The sequence below is a fragment of the Eutrema salsugineum genome, unplaced genomic scaffold, assembly GCF_000478725.1.
Source record: "Eutrema salsugineum unplaced genomic scaffold, Eutsalg1_0 scaffold_6, whole genome shotgun sequence".
NCBI classification, from domain to species: domain Eukaryota; kingdom Viridiplantae; phylum Streptophyta; class Magnoliopsida; order Brassicales; family Brassicaceae; genus Eutrema; species Eutrema salsugineum.
In genome coordinates, this window is record NW_006256547.1 from 6085987 (window position 1) to 6103404 (window position 17418).

Sequence of the window (17418 nt, forward strand, 5' to 3'; positions counted from 1 at the left end):
CAATGTCGAAGCTTGACCTAATTAGGGAGAATCTATTCCTTGGAGATTTCTGCGCAGCAGCTGAAATTCTCAAGAATGGTAGCTCTGAAATTTCACATGTTCTAAAAGTTTTACACAGCCCTTCGATATCTACTTTGAGGAATGGCAAAACGTGAGATTAGAGTCGAAAGAAATCAAACAAGTGTAGTACAAGACCGAGAGCTCGTTGGCATCAGGCAATCTCCTATACTCGCTCGAGCACACTGGTAAAGATCTCAAGATAACAAGAATGGCTGTGTTTGCTCATGATGAGCACTGGGAGAATCTGCTTGATCTTTTCCATGTTTGCTTGGATTTTATCGATGCTGGTCGTAGATCAGAGAAAGGTGTTTTGGTTCATTGCTTCGCGGGACAATCTCGGAGTGCTTCTATAGTCATTGCGTATCTGATGAGAACCGAGAAGCTGTCTGTAGAAGATGCTTTGGCTTCACTGAGGCAAAGCTCTAACGTGAGTCCCAATCAAGGGTTTTTAAAACAGTTGGATCTGTTTGAGAGGATGAACTTCAAAGTCGACCGTTCAAGCCCTATTTACAAGCGGTTCCGTCTTAAAGCTTTAGGTTTTCTATATAGCCAAGATAAGAAATTCGACAGGTTAAAGCTGAGGGCAGATCCGGAGAAGAGTAGTAGTGGTGGTAATACATTTACGTACCAGTGCAAGAGATGCAGGAGAGTTGTGTTGTTTCAAGATCAAGTGATGGATCATACTCCAGGTGAGGCTGATCTAGAGTTGGCTGCCATTTTTGCAAACATGAACGGAGGTGTGTTCAGAACAAGAATCATGGTGGCGAACAGTGTACTTCTGTATTTGTAGAGCCGATGAGTTGGATGAATGTAGTTGAAGATGGTGTGTCGCAAGGGAAGTTGATGTGTCCTAATTGTAATGCTAGACTTGGAAGCTTTGATTGGTCGGGAAGTTATTGTAGCTGCGGAAGCAAGATTGTTCCGGCGTTTCAACTTCAGTTGAGCCGCGTCGATGTTCTGACTGTCAAGGATGAAGCGAAGAAGAAGATGAAGAAGAAGAAGAAATGAGTCTTTAAATCTTTAGCTTTGAATACTCGATTCCAAAATTAATAGCTTATATCTAATGATCAAACCAAACTGCCAAAATGTATTAGTACTTATGCATTTTCCAAGTCATTTTGCTGGCTCGGCCAAAAAGCATTATTGTAAGGAATTTACTAATTTACCATTTTAATCGTTTTCACTGTACTCACTATACAGTATGCTGTCAATTTGCCCAAGAACCTTAAGTATTTATTTAATTAGTTTAATACGTCACTAAGAAAGAGATAGTGGGATTATCTGTAACAAACAAAATATAAGGGGTTTAAATTGAAAATTCCTAAAAGAACGCTCTGATAGCTTGGAACTTGGATAATGGATAATTGGATATGGTAATTAATTAAAAAAACAAATTGTGGTTTTTACTTAAAAGACCCTAAAGATCGTCGTCCTATAGAGGGTGATTTGTGCATTTTGCAGCGATCAAGTAAAGAATATAACTTGAACCGGTCTGATGTTTGTAGACGACCCATCTCTACTAACCTTGAAGCGGAGACGACTCTCGATCACCGATTCCATGGAAGCTTCTTCAGCTCAGGTGTGACTTCCTTCTTCGCCCTCATTCATTACCATCTGATTTCTCCTTCCATTTCGATTTTGCTCGAACTTGAGTTATCGGCTTCTTCTTCTCCCTTTGGAGCTCACGCGAATTTTACGCTAGGGTTTTGCCTTTTCTTGTGTCGAATTCGATGCTAATTTGATCAGTTTTATGAAATCAGGCTAAAGTTGCTGATATGCGAGAAAAGTATGGGCGAGAGATTCGTGTTTTCGAGACTTCGAGCATTTCTCAGAAGCCAAGTCAAGCATCTGGTGCTGGTAAGTTCGCGGAGAAAGAAAGTGTAGTGATTTCTGATGCTGGCTAATATTGTATTTTGCCTTTCTCTTGATGTCTGTGAATTTGAAGAAGCCTTTTCTTTTAAACTTTTCTTGTTGTTTATGGAATTCGACAGAAGAGGAATCTGATGAATACTACGAGCTCACAGCTGCAGATTATTACCGTCTTTTGGCTACTAAGAAAGAAGGTAAGATTTTCTAAGAAATTAGACGAATTTGTATGGTTTAGTATACAATCTTGCATTTTCCATGGGAGTTTGAATATCGATTTGGGAAATTGATGATTGAATCCAACTGTTTTTGTTATACAAAACTCCTGTCATTGCCGTAAAGAAGTCACCATATTTGTTGTTTATTTATTCTAACTTGTAAATTATATCTACAAAAGATAAATCCTTGAAGACAAGAAAACTCCGAGAAGCAGAAGAAGCTGCTCGTCGAGCAAAGCTGACTAAGGTTCTTATTACTTTCTACAACTTTTTTTTGTCTTTTTTCATGCTTGTTAAGTAGTTTTATGATTCCACTGACCATTTCTGAGTTGATACTATAAAGGCTGTAATCCGGGTTCGTTTCCCCGATAATCACACATTGGAGGCAACATTTCATCCCTCAGAAAAGATCCAATGCTTGATTGATCTTCTCAAAAGAGTAGTTGCCCATCCAGATATTCCTTTCTACGTGTGTATGTAGCCGCTACTCTAGATTTCAAAATTTATGTCTCTCAAGACAAGAAACCTGACAGCATACTATATTTTGTAGACACAACTCCTCCCAAGAAGCAGATAAAAGATTTCTCACAAGACTTCTACTCTGCTGGATTTGTTCCTGGAGCGATTGTCTACTTTGCAAACGATCAACCAAAAGGTTAGTTTGTGCAACTACCTTCACACATTACTATAGACTTCCCCTTTCTCTGGGAAACTTGTATTGCATTGCAATATGTATTGGATTATAGTGAGATCTATTTTAGTGACCGAATACTACCCCTGTGGAACTGTCCCGAACTCTTGCAAACTTAGGAAAGAAAATAGCTTTAAGATCATTTGAGTACATAGAGAACAATAATCTTAGAAGGCTAGTTAAGTCGGGTTTGTCAGATAGATTCTATGTTGAAGTATAATCTTGAATTCCCGGAAAAATGAGCTTTATGTACTACTCAGAAAGAGTTTGTTGGGAGGAGAACTGAGCTCCGAATTAAAAACCCTACTGGTCTTTGCAGATGATGGTGCTAGTACAACTCCTTATCTGAATGAAGAGATGTTATCACTGAAAGATGTAGAGGTCATGACCAAAGCAGAGGAATCGGTAGAGCCATCTTCAGAACCAGTCACGGCTGACGCTGGTCTTGTACCGGTTGACCAAGAGCCTAAACCCACGGAGAAAAAGAGCACAAAACCGAAGTGGTTTAAAATGTGATTGAACATCGTTACCCACAGGAGAAAAAGCATGTAGCCTTTAAAATGCGACGGTTCCAGACTTAAAGTGTGTCAGTCTCACAGTAATGTCTTGGCCTATATGAATTTTATTGTTCCATCTACACAATTGATATAGCATTTCTTCTTCTTTTTCCTGTCTCGTGCTAAAAAGTAGTAGAAACTAGATTTAATGAAATCGACAATGGCTAATCATAAGCATGATACAGTCCCATGTCAGAATAGCCCAATCGTCTTTTGCTATGTAGATGGGCCTCGCAAAAGTGAAGCTCCTAAAAAACTAAGTGGGATGATGGGTATTACAAACTGGAGGCACCTCTCCTTTCCATCTTGAGCTGTGTAATGGGCTATGACTTGCTTAAAACGGAAATATCAGTTATGTGCTCAAAATATCCTGTTTGACTTTTCTTTCCCACAAGATATTTCAGCATGGATCATGGGATGCTGATGCTTAACCACTACCACACTCGATTCTCAAAATCATTACCCTTTTCATTTAATTAATTATAGAATGATTCCCTCACTGGTTTTTACGTAATTTATTATTAGTAATCTCAGTTTTCTAATTATCTACAGAGCGTTCGAGCTATACTGTCTCTCTACCATTACACACAACAATTCTCCAAACACCTGAATTTTGATTTGCCTTCGTCTTCTCTCGCCGGCAGCTAAACGTATATTAGGTTGAGATCTCTTCTCGTTTTCTCACTTTATTATTCGGGCTATGTGATCCGTTTGATTCTGTGCGGCTCTCAACGAAACACGATCCATTCAATTACTTATCACCGCTCTTCATTTATTGATTTTTGGGTTTTTCGCGGCTGTAACGTTAAAGAGATTTCTGAATCTTATCTTTCATAATTGTTTGGTTCGTAATTTGATAGCAGTGAACGATGATTCCGATTCCACTTACCAAAATCTGAAATTACGTTTTGCTTCTGAAGGTTAAGGCTTGTGAAAGATGGCTTCTTGCCAATGGCACGTTGAGAAGAGGTCTAGTTTGAGGAATGATTCGTTTGTAAAAGACGACGTTCCTGTTTCTGAAACTGGGAGCCTCTCGATCATCGTGCTCGGTGCCTCTGGTGATCTTGCCAAGAAGAAGACTTTTCCTGCACTTTTCCATCTCTATCACCAGGTTCTTAACTCACATACTCACACTTTGATTTTAGTGTTAAATTCAACTGTTTTTGTTGATGGTTTTTAGTTACATGAACAGGGGTTTCTTGATCAGAATGAAGTCCACATATTTGGATATGCGAGGTCTAAGATTTCTGATAAGGAGCTGAGAGATAAGATTCGTGGGTTAGAAGATCCACCTTTTCGTTTTGTTGCATATGACTTGTCTTTTTGATGTATAGAACATCTCTGAGTCGATGAAAGCTTATATTATGTAGATATCTCATTGATGAGAGGAAAGCATACGACAAGGTAGAAGCTTTGTCAAAGTTTCTACAGCTGGTTAGTCCATATGTTATATAGAGCATATTGATTGTTACGATTGCATTCCTTTTTTTTTTTTTTTGGTTACTGAAGATATATAAAATTGCTGGTTCCAAATTTTATAGATTAAGTATGTGAGTGGCCCTTATGATTCTGAGGAGGGGTTCAAAAGATTAGATAAGGCAATTTCGGAGCACGAAATCTCGAAAAAGAGTTCTGAAGGATCTTCCAGGAGATTGTTTTATCTTGCACTCCCACCGTCTGTATACCCACCTGTATGCAAGATGATCAAGTCATGGTGCACTAACAAATGTGAGTTACCGTTAAATTAACCAAAAGACTAGCCTTTTCAATCATCGAGTTAGGTTTCATAGTAATGCATAAGTTAAGTCATTATGCAATTCCTCTATTTATATGGTCTCATAAACTTCCAGCTGATCTTGGTGGATGGACTCGGATCGTTGTTGAGAAGCCATTTGGAAAAGACCTGGAATCTGGAGAGCAACTGAGTTCCCAGATTGGAAAGCTGTTTGATGAACCGCAGATTTATCGTATTGATCACTATCTGGGAAAGGAACTAGTCCAAAACATGGTAACACCTATTTACTTCTAGTGAACACTTTATTTGAAAAAAATTTAGACAGACAAAGATCATCTAACACATGTGTCATTACTGCAGTTGGTCCTTCGGTTTGCCAATCGCTTCTTTTTGCCACTATGGAATCGTGACAATATCGCCAACGTGCAGGTGTGAGCTTGATCACTTTAGACATTTTTCTAAACCTTTTTGTAGAGTTAATTTCACAGAAATCTCTAACTTTATTTTTTCTTTGTAGATCGTATTCAGGGAAGATTTTGGAACCGAAGGCCGCGGGGGATATTTTGATGAATATGGGTAATCGTTTCTCTAATATCTTCTCAGTGTGTCCTTTGAATATGATGTACTTGAGGCAGCGATATTATTGCATTCTGATAAACTGGATATTTATTCCATTTCAGAATCATTCGTGATATTATTCAAAACCATTTGCTCCAGGCAAGTGTTTGCACTTGAAGGCCACCTCTATTTGACTGTTTTCCTTGGAGTTTCTCTGTAACTACAGATACTTTCATATATTAACTAAGTTTAGTGTAGCGCAGGTTCTTTGCCTTGTCGCGATGGAGAAACCAATCTCTCTTAAACCCGAGCACATCCGGGATGAGAAAGTGAAGGTGATCACTATTTTCATGATCAGTCGTTTTTAGCCGTTTTCATTACCAAACTTGTGGAGGAGATTACTTTTCATCATATTGGATCTTCATTTGTCTTTCAGCCTATTACTACCAATCGACTGATGTTTTAATTAAAACTTCAGGTTCTTCAATCGGTGATTCCTATAAAAGATGAAGAGGTGGTTCTTGGACAATACGAAGGGTATAAAGATGATCCAACTGTTCCAAATGACTCAAACACTCCAACCTTTGCAACTACTGTTCTTCGCATAGACAATGAAAGATGGGAAGGTACTGTGTCCCCTTTTACTCTTTATCTTTTCATTTTCTTGGTCAAGCTTGGAAGATCATCTAAGAGACGGCATGAATAGGGAGAAAAGAATCAAGATTAGACATTAGTTCAATTCATATTATTTATTCCTCCATATATATGGCTTTCGAATCTAAAGACATGATGTAACATCTTGCAACGGAACAGACATTAGCTCAATTCATACTGTCCATCCATTGATTAAGTCCTCTCCTCAGGTGGTCACCTCTTTGTCAAAATCCCTTTCTATTAGTAGTGGTTAGTGACTTTTGGATTGATTTATCTTTCAGGTGTTCCGTTTATACTGAAGGCCGGAAAGGCAATGAGTTCAAAGAAGGCAGATATTCGCATTCAGTTCAAGGATGTTCCTGGTGATATATTCAAATGTATGTATCAAGACCAAATCAAACGAACCTTCTCAGATCTCTAGTGTATGTACTGATACCAAAAAATTATGTTGGTCTAAACTCTCCTGCAATGCAACAGGTCAAAAGCAAGGGAGGAACGAGTTTGTTATACGCTTGCAACCTTCAGAGGCCATGTACATGAAGCTAACTGTAAGTGCATTGATGAACCAACCACAGTTTTAGTATATTATTAATAGAAGGAGAGATTTAGACTTGTTCTTAACTTGATTACATGATGTAACTATATATCTTAGTGTGACCGGAAATGAAAACAAATTGTCAAATGATCAAATGTGTGTTTGAATTTTTTTGGCTTTGCTGCTCAGGTGAAGCAACCGGGTCTGGAGATGCAAACCGTGCAGAGTGAACTAGACCTATCGTACAAGCAACGTTACCAAGGTGTCTCGATTCCAGAGGCTTACGAGCGCCTAATTCTTGACACGTATGAATCTAAATTTTATCTAGGTAGTACCAAAATATGTATTCTTCCTATTCAATAACCAAATTATGTATCTTTCTGCAGAATCAAAGGCGACCAACAACACTTTGTCCGCAGAGACGAATTGAAGGTACTTTACACTTCTCCTTAGCCACCTAGAACTCCCTTGAACCGTTACAAGTTCTATAAGAATTACTCAAGAATCAATTGCTTTAAGACATGATTTCAAGAACCAAAACTACTTGAATTCAAACTTTTCCACAATCTGATTCTTCCCAGTTATCTTGATACTTTTCCCATTTGAGAAGATCTTTTAACACATATGTTGTGTGATCGATCAAACAAAACAGGCAGCTTGGGAAATCTTCACTCCGCTACTTCACAGGATCGAAAAGGGAGAATTGAAATCGATCCCATACAAGGCAGGAAGCCGAGGCCCAATCGAAGCAGATGAGCTACTAAAGAAAGCTGGTTATATTCAGACCCATGGCTACATTTGGATCCCTCCTACATTGTAAAATGCTATGAATTTGGAGATATTATGGAGATGATGATGAGTACACACACAATAAGAGCTTTTCCTTGCTGAATAAAAATCTCTTCATGAGTTTGTAAGTGAATCTTATTATGTATACTAGTGATCTTGACTATGATATTATTTTCCTCTTGTGTTTTTGGTTGTAATTTTTTTTTTTTGGGTCACAAAATGTTTTTGGTTGTATAATCTTTGGCTTCTTCACCATATTGCAAGGCGCCTATGTAGAAAAACTAATTAAGTTGAGAGGTATCTTTTTATAGAACCTCAAGATTTTTCATAGAGACGGATTAATATTTTCTTATGTTTTATGTACCACAATTTGGACATACATATATATACAATATCTAGAATAATTTAGTTTTGTGATCTTGTCTAATCCTTTGGTTAGAGTTAAATCCACATAAATATTATTTGCAGATCGATTTCAGGGAAGATTCCAAACTATAAAATATACTTAATTGCTTAGTTAAACTGATGCAAAAATAATTAGAATTTTAATTACACCAACTAACTTTTTGGTCAGAAATTGGTAATGATAAGTGTTTGATTTTATACAGAAATTGGTAACACAATCTCTAATCTATATGAAACTAAAACTATAAAAACTGATGGGTAAAATAATAAAATGTTGATTTTGCACGCTATAATGATGGTTATGTCGATCCTAACCCAAAAGAATGATAAATGAACATTGACGAGACTCATAGCATTGGCAAAGTCTGTGCTATGACTGAATATCAACTAAGAGCACTCTCATTTGGAAGTTTTTCAGATGGTATCTAGATAATATAAAAATAAATATCGATAAAAAAATATACAAAATAAATAAAAATTTGAAAAAAGAAGTGAAATAAAGAAAGATAACATTTGTCATTTTATCTCGTCTGAGGACCAGAACCTCAACAAAATAGAGATACTCTTGTAACACTTGTCATTTTATAATTGGTTCAACTTTTGTATAGTTTAAATTTTAATTACCTAATTATATTCTACTAAAAATATTAATATTATATTTATGAGATATTTTTAGAGTTTCTTATCCAAAAGGATAACAGTTTTTAATTTCTATCAATTGGTTAGCATTGACCAAAAATTAAGTTGTATAACTAATTGGTTTATATTTTTGGATATATTTTAAATTTTAAGAAATTTTTAGGAATCAATTTAAGAGTTTCTTACCCATAAGGATAACAGTTTTTACTTTTTAGTAATTGGTTAGCATTGACTAAGAATTGAGTTGTATAATTAATTGGTTTATAGTCTTGGATATGTTTTTAATTTTGAGAAATTTTTACGAATCAAATTAATTTTTAATTTAAAAATAATAATAAAAAGTGACCGACATACAAAATCCAACAAAATTACTACCGACATATTAAATTAATATAAACCTATAAATAAAGAAGTTCTGAAACAAAGATAAACGTACAAACAATAAACACAAATTTTTTTAGAGCTATATTTTCGTCATCTATCAAAAATAATGAGCGGAAATTCTGCAAATGCTTTCAAAAATCCAGATCTCATCTTAGCTTACTAAAACAAACATTGATGAATCCATCAAAATAGATAAAGTAAGTTCAACTCATTTTTCTCAGAATCTATATATTTTATTAAATCTTTAATTGCACCAATGACAATTTTCTAAATAAATAATTTATTAATTAATTAATATAGCTAGTCAATAAAATCAATTAATTTTCCATAAGTAATCTAGATTTTTTAACAATAAATTTCCTCTTTTTGGTAAAATCTCTAAATAATCCATATCTCTATAGCTAACTAATTTTCCATTAACAAAAAAAGATTTTACCACAAAAAGAGGAAGGTTATTGTTAAAAAATCTAGATTACTTATGGAAAATTAATTGATTTTATTGACTAGCTATATTAATTTATTAGTGATTGATTTGTTTAGGAAAATGTCGTTGGTACAATTAAAGATTTAATGAAAATATCTAGAGACGTAATAATCGGGAAAGGAAGGATATTTATCATTTATGGGGACATAAAAAGAAGGTCATTTATTATTTATTTATTTAGAAGTTTATAGTTAGACACGCGCCAAATTCTTTTATTTTTTGGTATGAATATTAAGAGACACGCGCCAAATATAGAGAAAGCCCTTATTGGAAACCATTCTCCCGATTTTCCCAATTTGAAACATCTCTCTCTCTCTCTCTCTCTCCGCACAATCAGATTCGATCTTCTTGTTCCGCTCAATCCTTTCTCTCTCCTTTTCCCGCTGATTTTGCGATCCCATTCGTTAGATTATTTATCACGTATGGTTCGTTATCGTTCATTTTCTCGCCGTCTTTTTTGGTTGTTGTTGTTGGATCTATTTAGATTCTTGTCAAATTCATTGCTCTTCTAGTCTTCTGATTTCGTTCCTCTTGAGAGATTTGTTCCTTCTCTAAATCCTTGGTTGGTTCGTTTTTTTTTTCGGATCAGATTCGTTATTGAGCTTTAGTTTTTTTTTACCACTGAAATAGACTAGAAGTTTACTTGTTTCTCGCTTTTCGAGGATTTTCTTCGGTTCGTGAAGGAAGATGGATATCAATTGCGACGAGCTCGTAGGTTCTTATGCCAATTGGGGTATGCAAAAAACTTGCGATTACAGAAATTTAGAATGGGGTTTCGGAAAATTAGGTGGATTTGAGGAAGACGATCTCCTCAATAGAATGTCGTTTTCTGGCTATCAGATGCTTTACGAGACAGTTAATTGGGTTGGTAATGGCAATTCTACTTTGTTCAATGATTTTCTGGGTTTCGGTGAGATCACTGGAAATAATGTGCTTACTAGTTTGCCTGAGGATCCCTTTTGTATGAACATTAGATCGACTCTGAACACGATCTCAGACTGGTTTCATGAGAATCAGATTGATTTAGTATCAGGATCTCATGATGAACCAATCGGTGTTGATCCTTTACTCTTGCAGCAACAGCAAATCTGTGACCTCAAGTTCAATGGTTTTGAGGGATTGCGTGAAGTCACATTCCCTGAGGACCCATTTTGTATGAAAGTGAAACCGGATCGGCTTCATGAGAATCAGAGAGATTTAGTGTTGTATGAACCAATTGGCGTTGGCTTTGAGAGCGTGGATTGGTATCGTAATCAAATTATGAGTTTCCATCAGCGAATCGGGAGAAGTGATCCTGATGATGGTGGTGAACCACCTCATGACGCCTTTGAGTTAGTGCTTCCTTATCTAGAGATGAAAGATATTCTTGCCGTTGAAGGAGTTTGTAGGTCCTTACGTGACTTTGTTAGAAAAGAGCCTTTTTTCTGGACAACCATTGACCTCACTGATTCCCCTCTTAGACGTAGAGTAACTGATGATTCTCTTCTCAAGTTAACACGCCGCGCTCAAGGTAAACTTCAATGTTTGAATCTGGGAGGCTGTTTCAGTATCACTGATAATGGCATGATGCAAGTGCTTGCAAGCAATCCGCATCTCACAAAGGTTAGTCTTTTAATGAGAATAAGATGAAGCGAGATTTTCATTACATTATTGTCATGTCAGATAGTTTTGCTCTTGAAGATTATCATTTATCAGTTTCATGATATGTTTTATAAAGATGTTTCTACTAACTTGGACAATTGACAAAGCCTACTACAATGGAACCAATCGTGTTATGGTTCTTATTGTTTCTGCAATTGTGTGTTTGAATCTCTGCATTCTGTGCATCTGTATTTGCATGTTCTTCGGTTTTAAAACTGGATTCTGTTTTCGATTCTTAAAAGTTTTCTCTTTCTTTTTTTTTGTTGTTGTTGTTGTCTTGTAAGCTTAATTAAAGTCGTGGTTCTGACACGATGAATATTTTTGATATATGTTTTGCAGCTGAGCGTATCGGGTTGTCTTGGACTAAGCACAGCAGGAATGTTGTCCATTTTAAGGGACTTAAAATCCTCAAACCGACTTGGACTCGAAAGCCTTATCACTGGTGGGGCATTATATTTCACAAAGGAGCAATTTAAAGAACTAAACTGCTTACTTGGAGGAGATGCTAAAGCGGGTCCAAAATCCAGGAGGCAGAGATTGTATATATCATGTAGATCAGATTTCTCTTTAGAGGATGATGGAGTTACTGACATAGAGATATGCCCGTGGTGTGAGAAACCAGGTCTGATATTTGATTGCGCCGCAGAAACCTGTGAATTGAAGGATCATCCATGTCCTAAATCATCGTGCAGAGCTTGCATAGTCTGCATAGAACGTTGCCACGAGTGTGGGGGTTGCTTAAATGATTGTGAAGACAAGCCGTTCTGTTTTCCATTCAGCTGTGTTGTCTGCTATAAGAAGAGGTCTAACCAGTTTCTTTGAAGCCAGAACCCAAGAAAACACTTGACTTTGCAGAAGAAGAACTAATAGTCTTACCAAAGTCAGTGAGGGAAAAAAAAAAAACATAATAAGACTCAGAACTTAGAAGTGCTCTTTTTTGAAAGATCTGAGCCAAACTTGATTCTGCAACTCCTTTAAAGGATCAGACTCATATAGAGAGGGAGATAAAGAAGCAAAGACAAGAGCTTTACTTGAAATGGAAGCAGCATGCTTCAAATGGGGCTTTGTAGACTTTACAGGATAAGAGAAAGACACCATTTACATATACTTTATTTTTTTCTTTTCTCAAGATTCTGATAAGAGTGATCAAGTGTGCTTTAGGAAGAAGAAGAAGCATCGACTTATGAAGATAAATATGTATTAAAAGATTCTCTTTGGTCCAGAAGGAAGCAGCTCAAGTATAAGTCAGGAACTGGTCGTTCTAGCTTGTTTAGACTATGATTTTGAATTTGTGTGTGTGAGTCGTTAGACTTGAGGTGAGGATTCGCGAGTGAGAGTTGATCCGAATTCTCAGGTTGTGAGAGAGATTTCCGATACCTCGAGAGATATTTGCAGATTCAAAATTGTATTCGGTTTATCATTTCAATAAACGTATTATTCAGATTCGGAGAGTTGAGATTGTTTGAGGATTCAATCTTACAGATTCACAATTTTGCCTCATTGATAATACCACCATTAGCTAATTCTGCCGTTATGGTATTAAGTTCCGCGTGTGGAATGGCATGGTGGTGATGATGAATATGGAACTAAACTATAACGAATATCTCTGTTTCCCAAATAAAATTTTAAACGTAGAATTGACTTTAGATTTAATTTCTTCGGTGCAAGTTTCTATGCAATAATGGCTATCTGTTAACAAGATGGTTTCGTGGTGTAGTTGGTTATCACGTCAGTCTAACACACTGAAGGTCTCCGGTTCGAACCCGGGCGAAGCCAAAAAAAGTTGTTTTTTGGTCAAATCCAGTAACGATAACTCCACCATATGGTTTTGGTTGGGCAAGAGTTGTTTTGGAGCGAGGATGACTTGAATAATTTGCTTTTAATTTCAAAAAATATTATCAATCCACTCCTGCTTGGACATTCTCTTCACATAGGAGCCCATAATGTTCACACTCAAAAGTAACTTTACCAGCAATATTACCATTGACACAAAAAAACTTCATAAATGCTTTTTATTACCACGAAGATGTTTAATGCTGTTTAATTCCTTTTTTTTCCTCAATACATCATGTTGTACAGTTACGAGCAATAAAGATAAGATAAATGGGCAATAAAGTAAAATTGTTGAGTTTATTACCGCAAAAGCAATTCAACCAAATCCATTGGAGGGAGAAGAAACAATGTTATAAAACAAACTTTTACCTCAGATTCAGAACAGAAATAACCTAACATTTCTCTTTTCACATTGTTCATCAAAAGAAAAGACCATTGCATTAATTGAATTCACAACTCCATCGTTTTTTTTTGTCATTTAAGCTCCTCTCCCCACCTGCAAATACAACAAGGCCAACAACGTACTCAGACAAATCCTGGGGTCAACCTAGAATATAAAAGTGGACATAAACCGAAACTGGACCTTGCTATCAAACCAAACAGTTTATACCTAACCATAACCAAACTTAGTTCAACTTAAGTGAATAAGACTAAAACTCATTACACATTGTAAAGTTTACTGTAAATTATATACCAAACGTATATACAGCTACACAAACAAATCTGATTCTAGTTCGATGTAGATTTCTAAAAAGACCAAACCAATTAAACCAAATGCAGGACTCTTAAGTATCGTAGGGGTTCCAGTCCAAATCCATTTTCTTTCGGCATACAAAGAAGTAAAGAGTTTAACAGGTGCATACCAAATGCTTGCTCAACGACCAGCGTTCAGGTTAAAGAGCATGCTTTGTCCACCTGGTAAGTAAGCCACGTTTGGAGACCTAGCCAGCGTAGCTGCAACCTCCCTTGAAGCCTCAATCCTCCTAAGCTCGATTAGTCCCATTCCAGCTTTAGCTGTTGCATCAGAAATCAACTGAGCAGCTTCACTCTCTCCTTCGGCTCTTATAACCGCGGCTCTCCTCTCTTGATCAGCCTTCATCACCACAAACTTTGACCTTTCCGCTTCCTGCTGAGCAACTTGCTTTGCCTCCACTGCCCTCGAGAACTCCATACCGTATGACAAATGAGTGATGGCCACATCGTCGAGCTCGATGTTAAAGTCCCTGGCACGCTTGATCAGAGAGTCACGGACAAGTGCTGACACTTGAGGACGCTCAGTGAGGAGCTGATCAGCATTGAATTGAGCAACCACAGCCTTCAAAACCTCATTTCCAATCGAGGGAAGAACCTTCTCGTCGTATTCTAGACCCAAAGTTTGGAAAATGGTCGGGAGACGCGAAACCTCCGCAAATGAATAACCAAATTAACAAGTTAAATTCCTCAAATTTCCAAATGAATGAAGCGGGCATAGATTAGATTATAGAATGATCTGAGTAAACGAACAGATATAAAGCAGATTATCCCAAACCCTAGATCTTGTATACAAATGAAATCATCGAGGAAAAAGGGGTAAAAACTAAATTATCCGCAAGTGATATCGACGAAATCAAACAGGGTCTCGAGAATTGAATGCTAAATCGACAACAGAAGGCAAGTGAAGAAGAAATTACCTCGGGGCGAGAGAGAACACGGAGGGTGAGATTGACCATCTGAAGATCCTTGGTACCAGAGACGGAGGAGAAAGTGTGAGGCTTCGTGCGGATGTCGAAGATGTGAGGCTTCTGGAGAAAAGGGATCAGGAAGTGAGTCCCTTCACCGACGGTCTGATCCAACACTCCCCTGAAACGATCGAACAGCACCGCTCTCTCGCCACCATCAACCGTGTAGAGCGACGTGCTCAGAGCCGTCGCCGCCGTTCCCAAACCGAACGCCGCCTTCGCCAAATTTGTCAGGAACGAAACCGCTGCTTGTTGGCTTCCCATTTTTGTCCTTCAAAAAGCTTCGAACGAGAAGAATCGTGAAAGAAGAGAGAGTGAAAGGGGTTTATTAGGGTTTATGCGATGATTTTAGGAAGCGAGGGATTTTTATTTAATAGGGCCAATAAAATATACGACCGACCAATTTTAAAAGCCCATCGATATACGTATGGAGGCCCAATATAATCCCAGAAATATATTTGGGACGAAGCAAAATAAATATATAGAAGAAACCACCAACTCCAATGATCAAAGTAACAAATTTATCTATTCTACACAGTAATATTTCATTCTTATTTTTTATTAATTTTCAAACGATGATATGTAGTGATTGGATAGTTTAGTTGAATTTATAAATAATATGGCTAGGTTTGTAAAGAAACAAATTGTAAGAATGACAACCACTGTGATAATAAATTACTAATACAGTTTTCGTTTGTACAATATGCTTTTGGGATATGAGTGGAGTGGACTAGGACATTGTTAGTCATATGCTCGTCAACAAATATGATTTTTTTTTTTTCAAATTGAAATTGAGGATTTTTAATACTTTTTAATGTAAGTTTCCTAACAGTTGCAAACATTTTGAAATACGAAATTTCAACAGATACATGGCACCGAGAAAAATAGGTGATAAGAGATTGGTGAACAATGATATTTGGAAGCAGTGTCATTCGATCAAATTAAAACCAACACTAAAAAAATACACACGACAAACGGTGACCTAAGCACGTTATGAAAATGTCAAGTGCACAAGTTTGAAAATGACCAAACAATGAATAGATTATAAATTTTTGAATAACTATTGTTTTTAAAATATTAATCCCTTAATTTAAGGTTTATTATCGTTCTTTCAACATTTTGACTTGAGCCAGGTTTGTACTTATCAATGTCATCCAAATTAAGCTCCGCAAAGCAGGCAAAAGACCAAATTTGATTACACCAATTTTTTGTCTTGTATAAGGGAAAAACATAAAATACTTTGTATTTGATTTTTTCTTTCATATCAGTATCATCAAATAAAACAATAATTATATGACGATCAATAATATACACACACCTAATAGTTGACTCGATCGGAATTATCAATTATGTATTTCTGAGCTGCCTTGTATCTATTTTGCTGATTAGGGTATTTTTATTCAGTTTAATAACAAGCAAACTTAGGGAAAATAAAACTTATTTTCCGTTTTTCTATTTAGACATAATCTTATTTTTTCCTTTAGAAAATCAAAAAAAAGTTTTGCGTCACAAACATATGGATGCAGGATTCTAAAGTTGTTTCCTCACAGCTTTCTTAGAAAAGAAAGATCAAACACATATAATCTAAGAAAGTGTGAGGAAACAATTTTAGAATACTATTTACCATTTATTTTTGAAAATGTTAAACCTATTTACCATTTATTTTGAAAATGTTAAACCTATTTACCATTTATTTTTGACTAATAAACTTGTTTCATGTATCTCTAACATTTTGTTTCCCAACTTAATATTAAACTATATGTACACAATCAATTTATGAAAATGCTATTTTGAATTATACATTTCATTCGCACTTCTGACTGTTGACAAGTCATTTCCTAAAAAATCTTCCTTCGTTCCTGCCATTTATACAGTTCAATGAAATTTCTCATCCCCAAAATACTAATTGCTTGTTGAGAGATCATGCAAACAAAAACAATGGATATTGATATACGCTTTTAGATATGGTTTTCTTATTAAATCAATCAGCGGATAACATAGTTATAGAACCCTTCTTGGTTTATTATATCTATATATAACTACAAATAAAATTGATATCCAAAATAATGATAATTTGAATCGGTGGATACTGATTTAGAGGATACGACCGGCCATACATCAAATAACTAGTTTATCTTTATTAAAGAAGAAGGGATCTTACAAAACAATATAGTTTACACAAGTTTATCAAATAAATATTAAAACTATCTACAACCAAACTTAGGTTTAGCCGCCATAAAGTTTTTCTCTGTCTTTTATAACGCTGTGACTGGAGAGATGCACATAAAGACGAATTCGTGTGATTTGTTTTTTTTTCTGAAAATAAAGAATCTAACCAACAAAATAACAGAAGCACTGGAAAATAGCTGAGTCTGAATCCAAGATTCCCCGAAAAGAATTAACCAAAAAAATAAAAGATTCCAAGAAAATGTTTATGAGAAACAGTTTCCCATTTTCTAGAATCAGTTTCCGGTTGGTCAATGCTCCAAATAATGGAATATTAGAAAACGCATTTTTTCGCGTTAGGTGTTACATGTATAGTCTATATAGTCATATAATAGAGCTAGTCACGTTATCGTCTCTATCTGTGATATTTATTAATCTGATTAAAGTACAATTATGTAAGTTGCTTTTGTCTATGATCTTTCATT

At 36.1% G+C, this 17418-nt stretch overlaps 5 protein-coding genes and 1 non-coding gene across 6 annotated transcripts; 5 read left to right on the top strand and 1 right to left on the bottom strand.

The window, feature by feature from the left end:
• The first annotated feature begins 2 nt into the window (after positions 1-2).
• On the top strand, positions 3-1068 carry LOC18013026 (dual specificity protein phosphatase 12). Its single transcript, XM_024150937.1, is given in 3 exon segments — positions 3-129; positions 132-799; positions 802-1068. Coding segments are annotated over 3 exon segments (1062 nt in total).
• A 432-nt stretch (positions 1069-1500) lies between these two features.
• On the top strand, positions 1501-3502 carry LOC18012775 (plant UBX domain-containing protein 1). The gene is made up of 7 exons (XM_006395395.2): positions 1501-1639; positions 1821-1917; positions 2052-2123; positions 2324-2391; positions 2488-2617; positions 2695-2799; positions 3155-3502. The coding sequence occupies exons 1-7, from the start codon at positions 1556-1558 to the stop codon at positions 3349-3351; spliced, it is 753 nt and encodes a 250-aa protein (XP_006395457.1). The 5' UTR covers positions 1501-1555; the 3' UTR covers positions 3352-3502.
• Positions 3503-3852: 350 nt separating this feature from the next.
• On the top strand, positions 3853-7993 carry LOC18012776 (glucose-6-phosphate 1-dehydrogenase, cytoplasmic). Its single transcript, XM_006395396.2, has 16 exons — positions 3853-4051; positions 4313-4503; positions 4585-4670; positions 4763-4826; positions 4934-5120; positions 5243-5400; positions 5488-5556; positions 5645-5703; positions 5808-5844; positions 5949-6020; positions 6164-6311; positions 6621-6716; positions 6817-6887; positions 7064-7179; positions 7261-7306; positions 7527-7993. Exons 2-16 carry the CDS (start codon positions 4330-4332, stop codon positions 7692-7694), a joined length of 1551 nt encoding a protein of 516 aa, XP_006395458.1. The 5' UTR covers positions 3853-4051; positions 4313-4329; the 3' UTR covers positions 7695-7993.
• Positions 7994-9879: 1886 nt separating this feature from the next.
• Positions 9880-12667, top strand: LOC18012452 (F-box protein At3g27290). Its single transcript, XM_006395397.2, has 2 exons — positions 9880-11177; positions 11556-12667. The coding sequence occupies exons 1-2, from the start codon at positions 10263-10265 to the stop codon at positions 12036-12038; spliced, it is 1398 nt and encodes a 465-aa protein (XP_006395459.1). The 5' UTR covers positions 9880-10262; the 3' UTR covers positions 12039-12667.
• Positions 12668-12918: 251 nt separating this feature from the next.
• TRNAV-AAC lies at positions 12919-12992 on the top strand. Its single transcript has one exon. It is a non-coding gene; the product is annotated as a tRNA-Val (tRNA).
• Positions 12993-13322: 330 nt separating this feature from the next.
• On the bottom strand, positions 13323-15111 carry LOC18012311 (prohibitin-4, mitochondrial). Its single transcript, XM_006395398.2, has 3 exons — positions 14720-15111; positions 13913-14451; positions 13323-13545 (listed from the first exon to the last, which is right to left on the bottom strand). The coding sequence occupies exons 1-2, from the start codon at positions 15029-15031 to the stop codon at positions 13924-13926; spliced, it is 840 nt and encodes a 279-aa protein (XP_006395460.1). The 5' UTR covers positions 15032-15111; the 3' UTR covers positions 13323-13545; positions 13913-13923.
• Positions 15112-17418: the final 2307 nt, after the last annotated feature.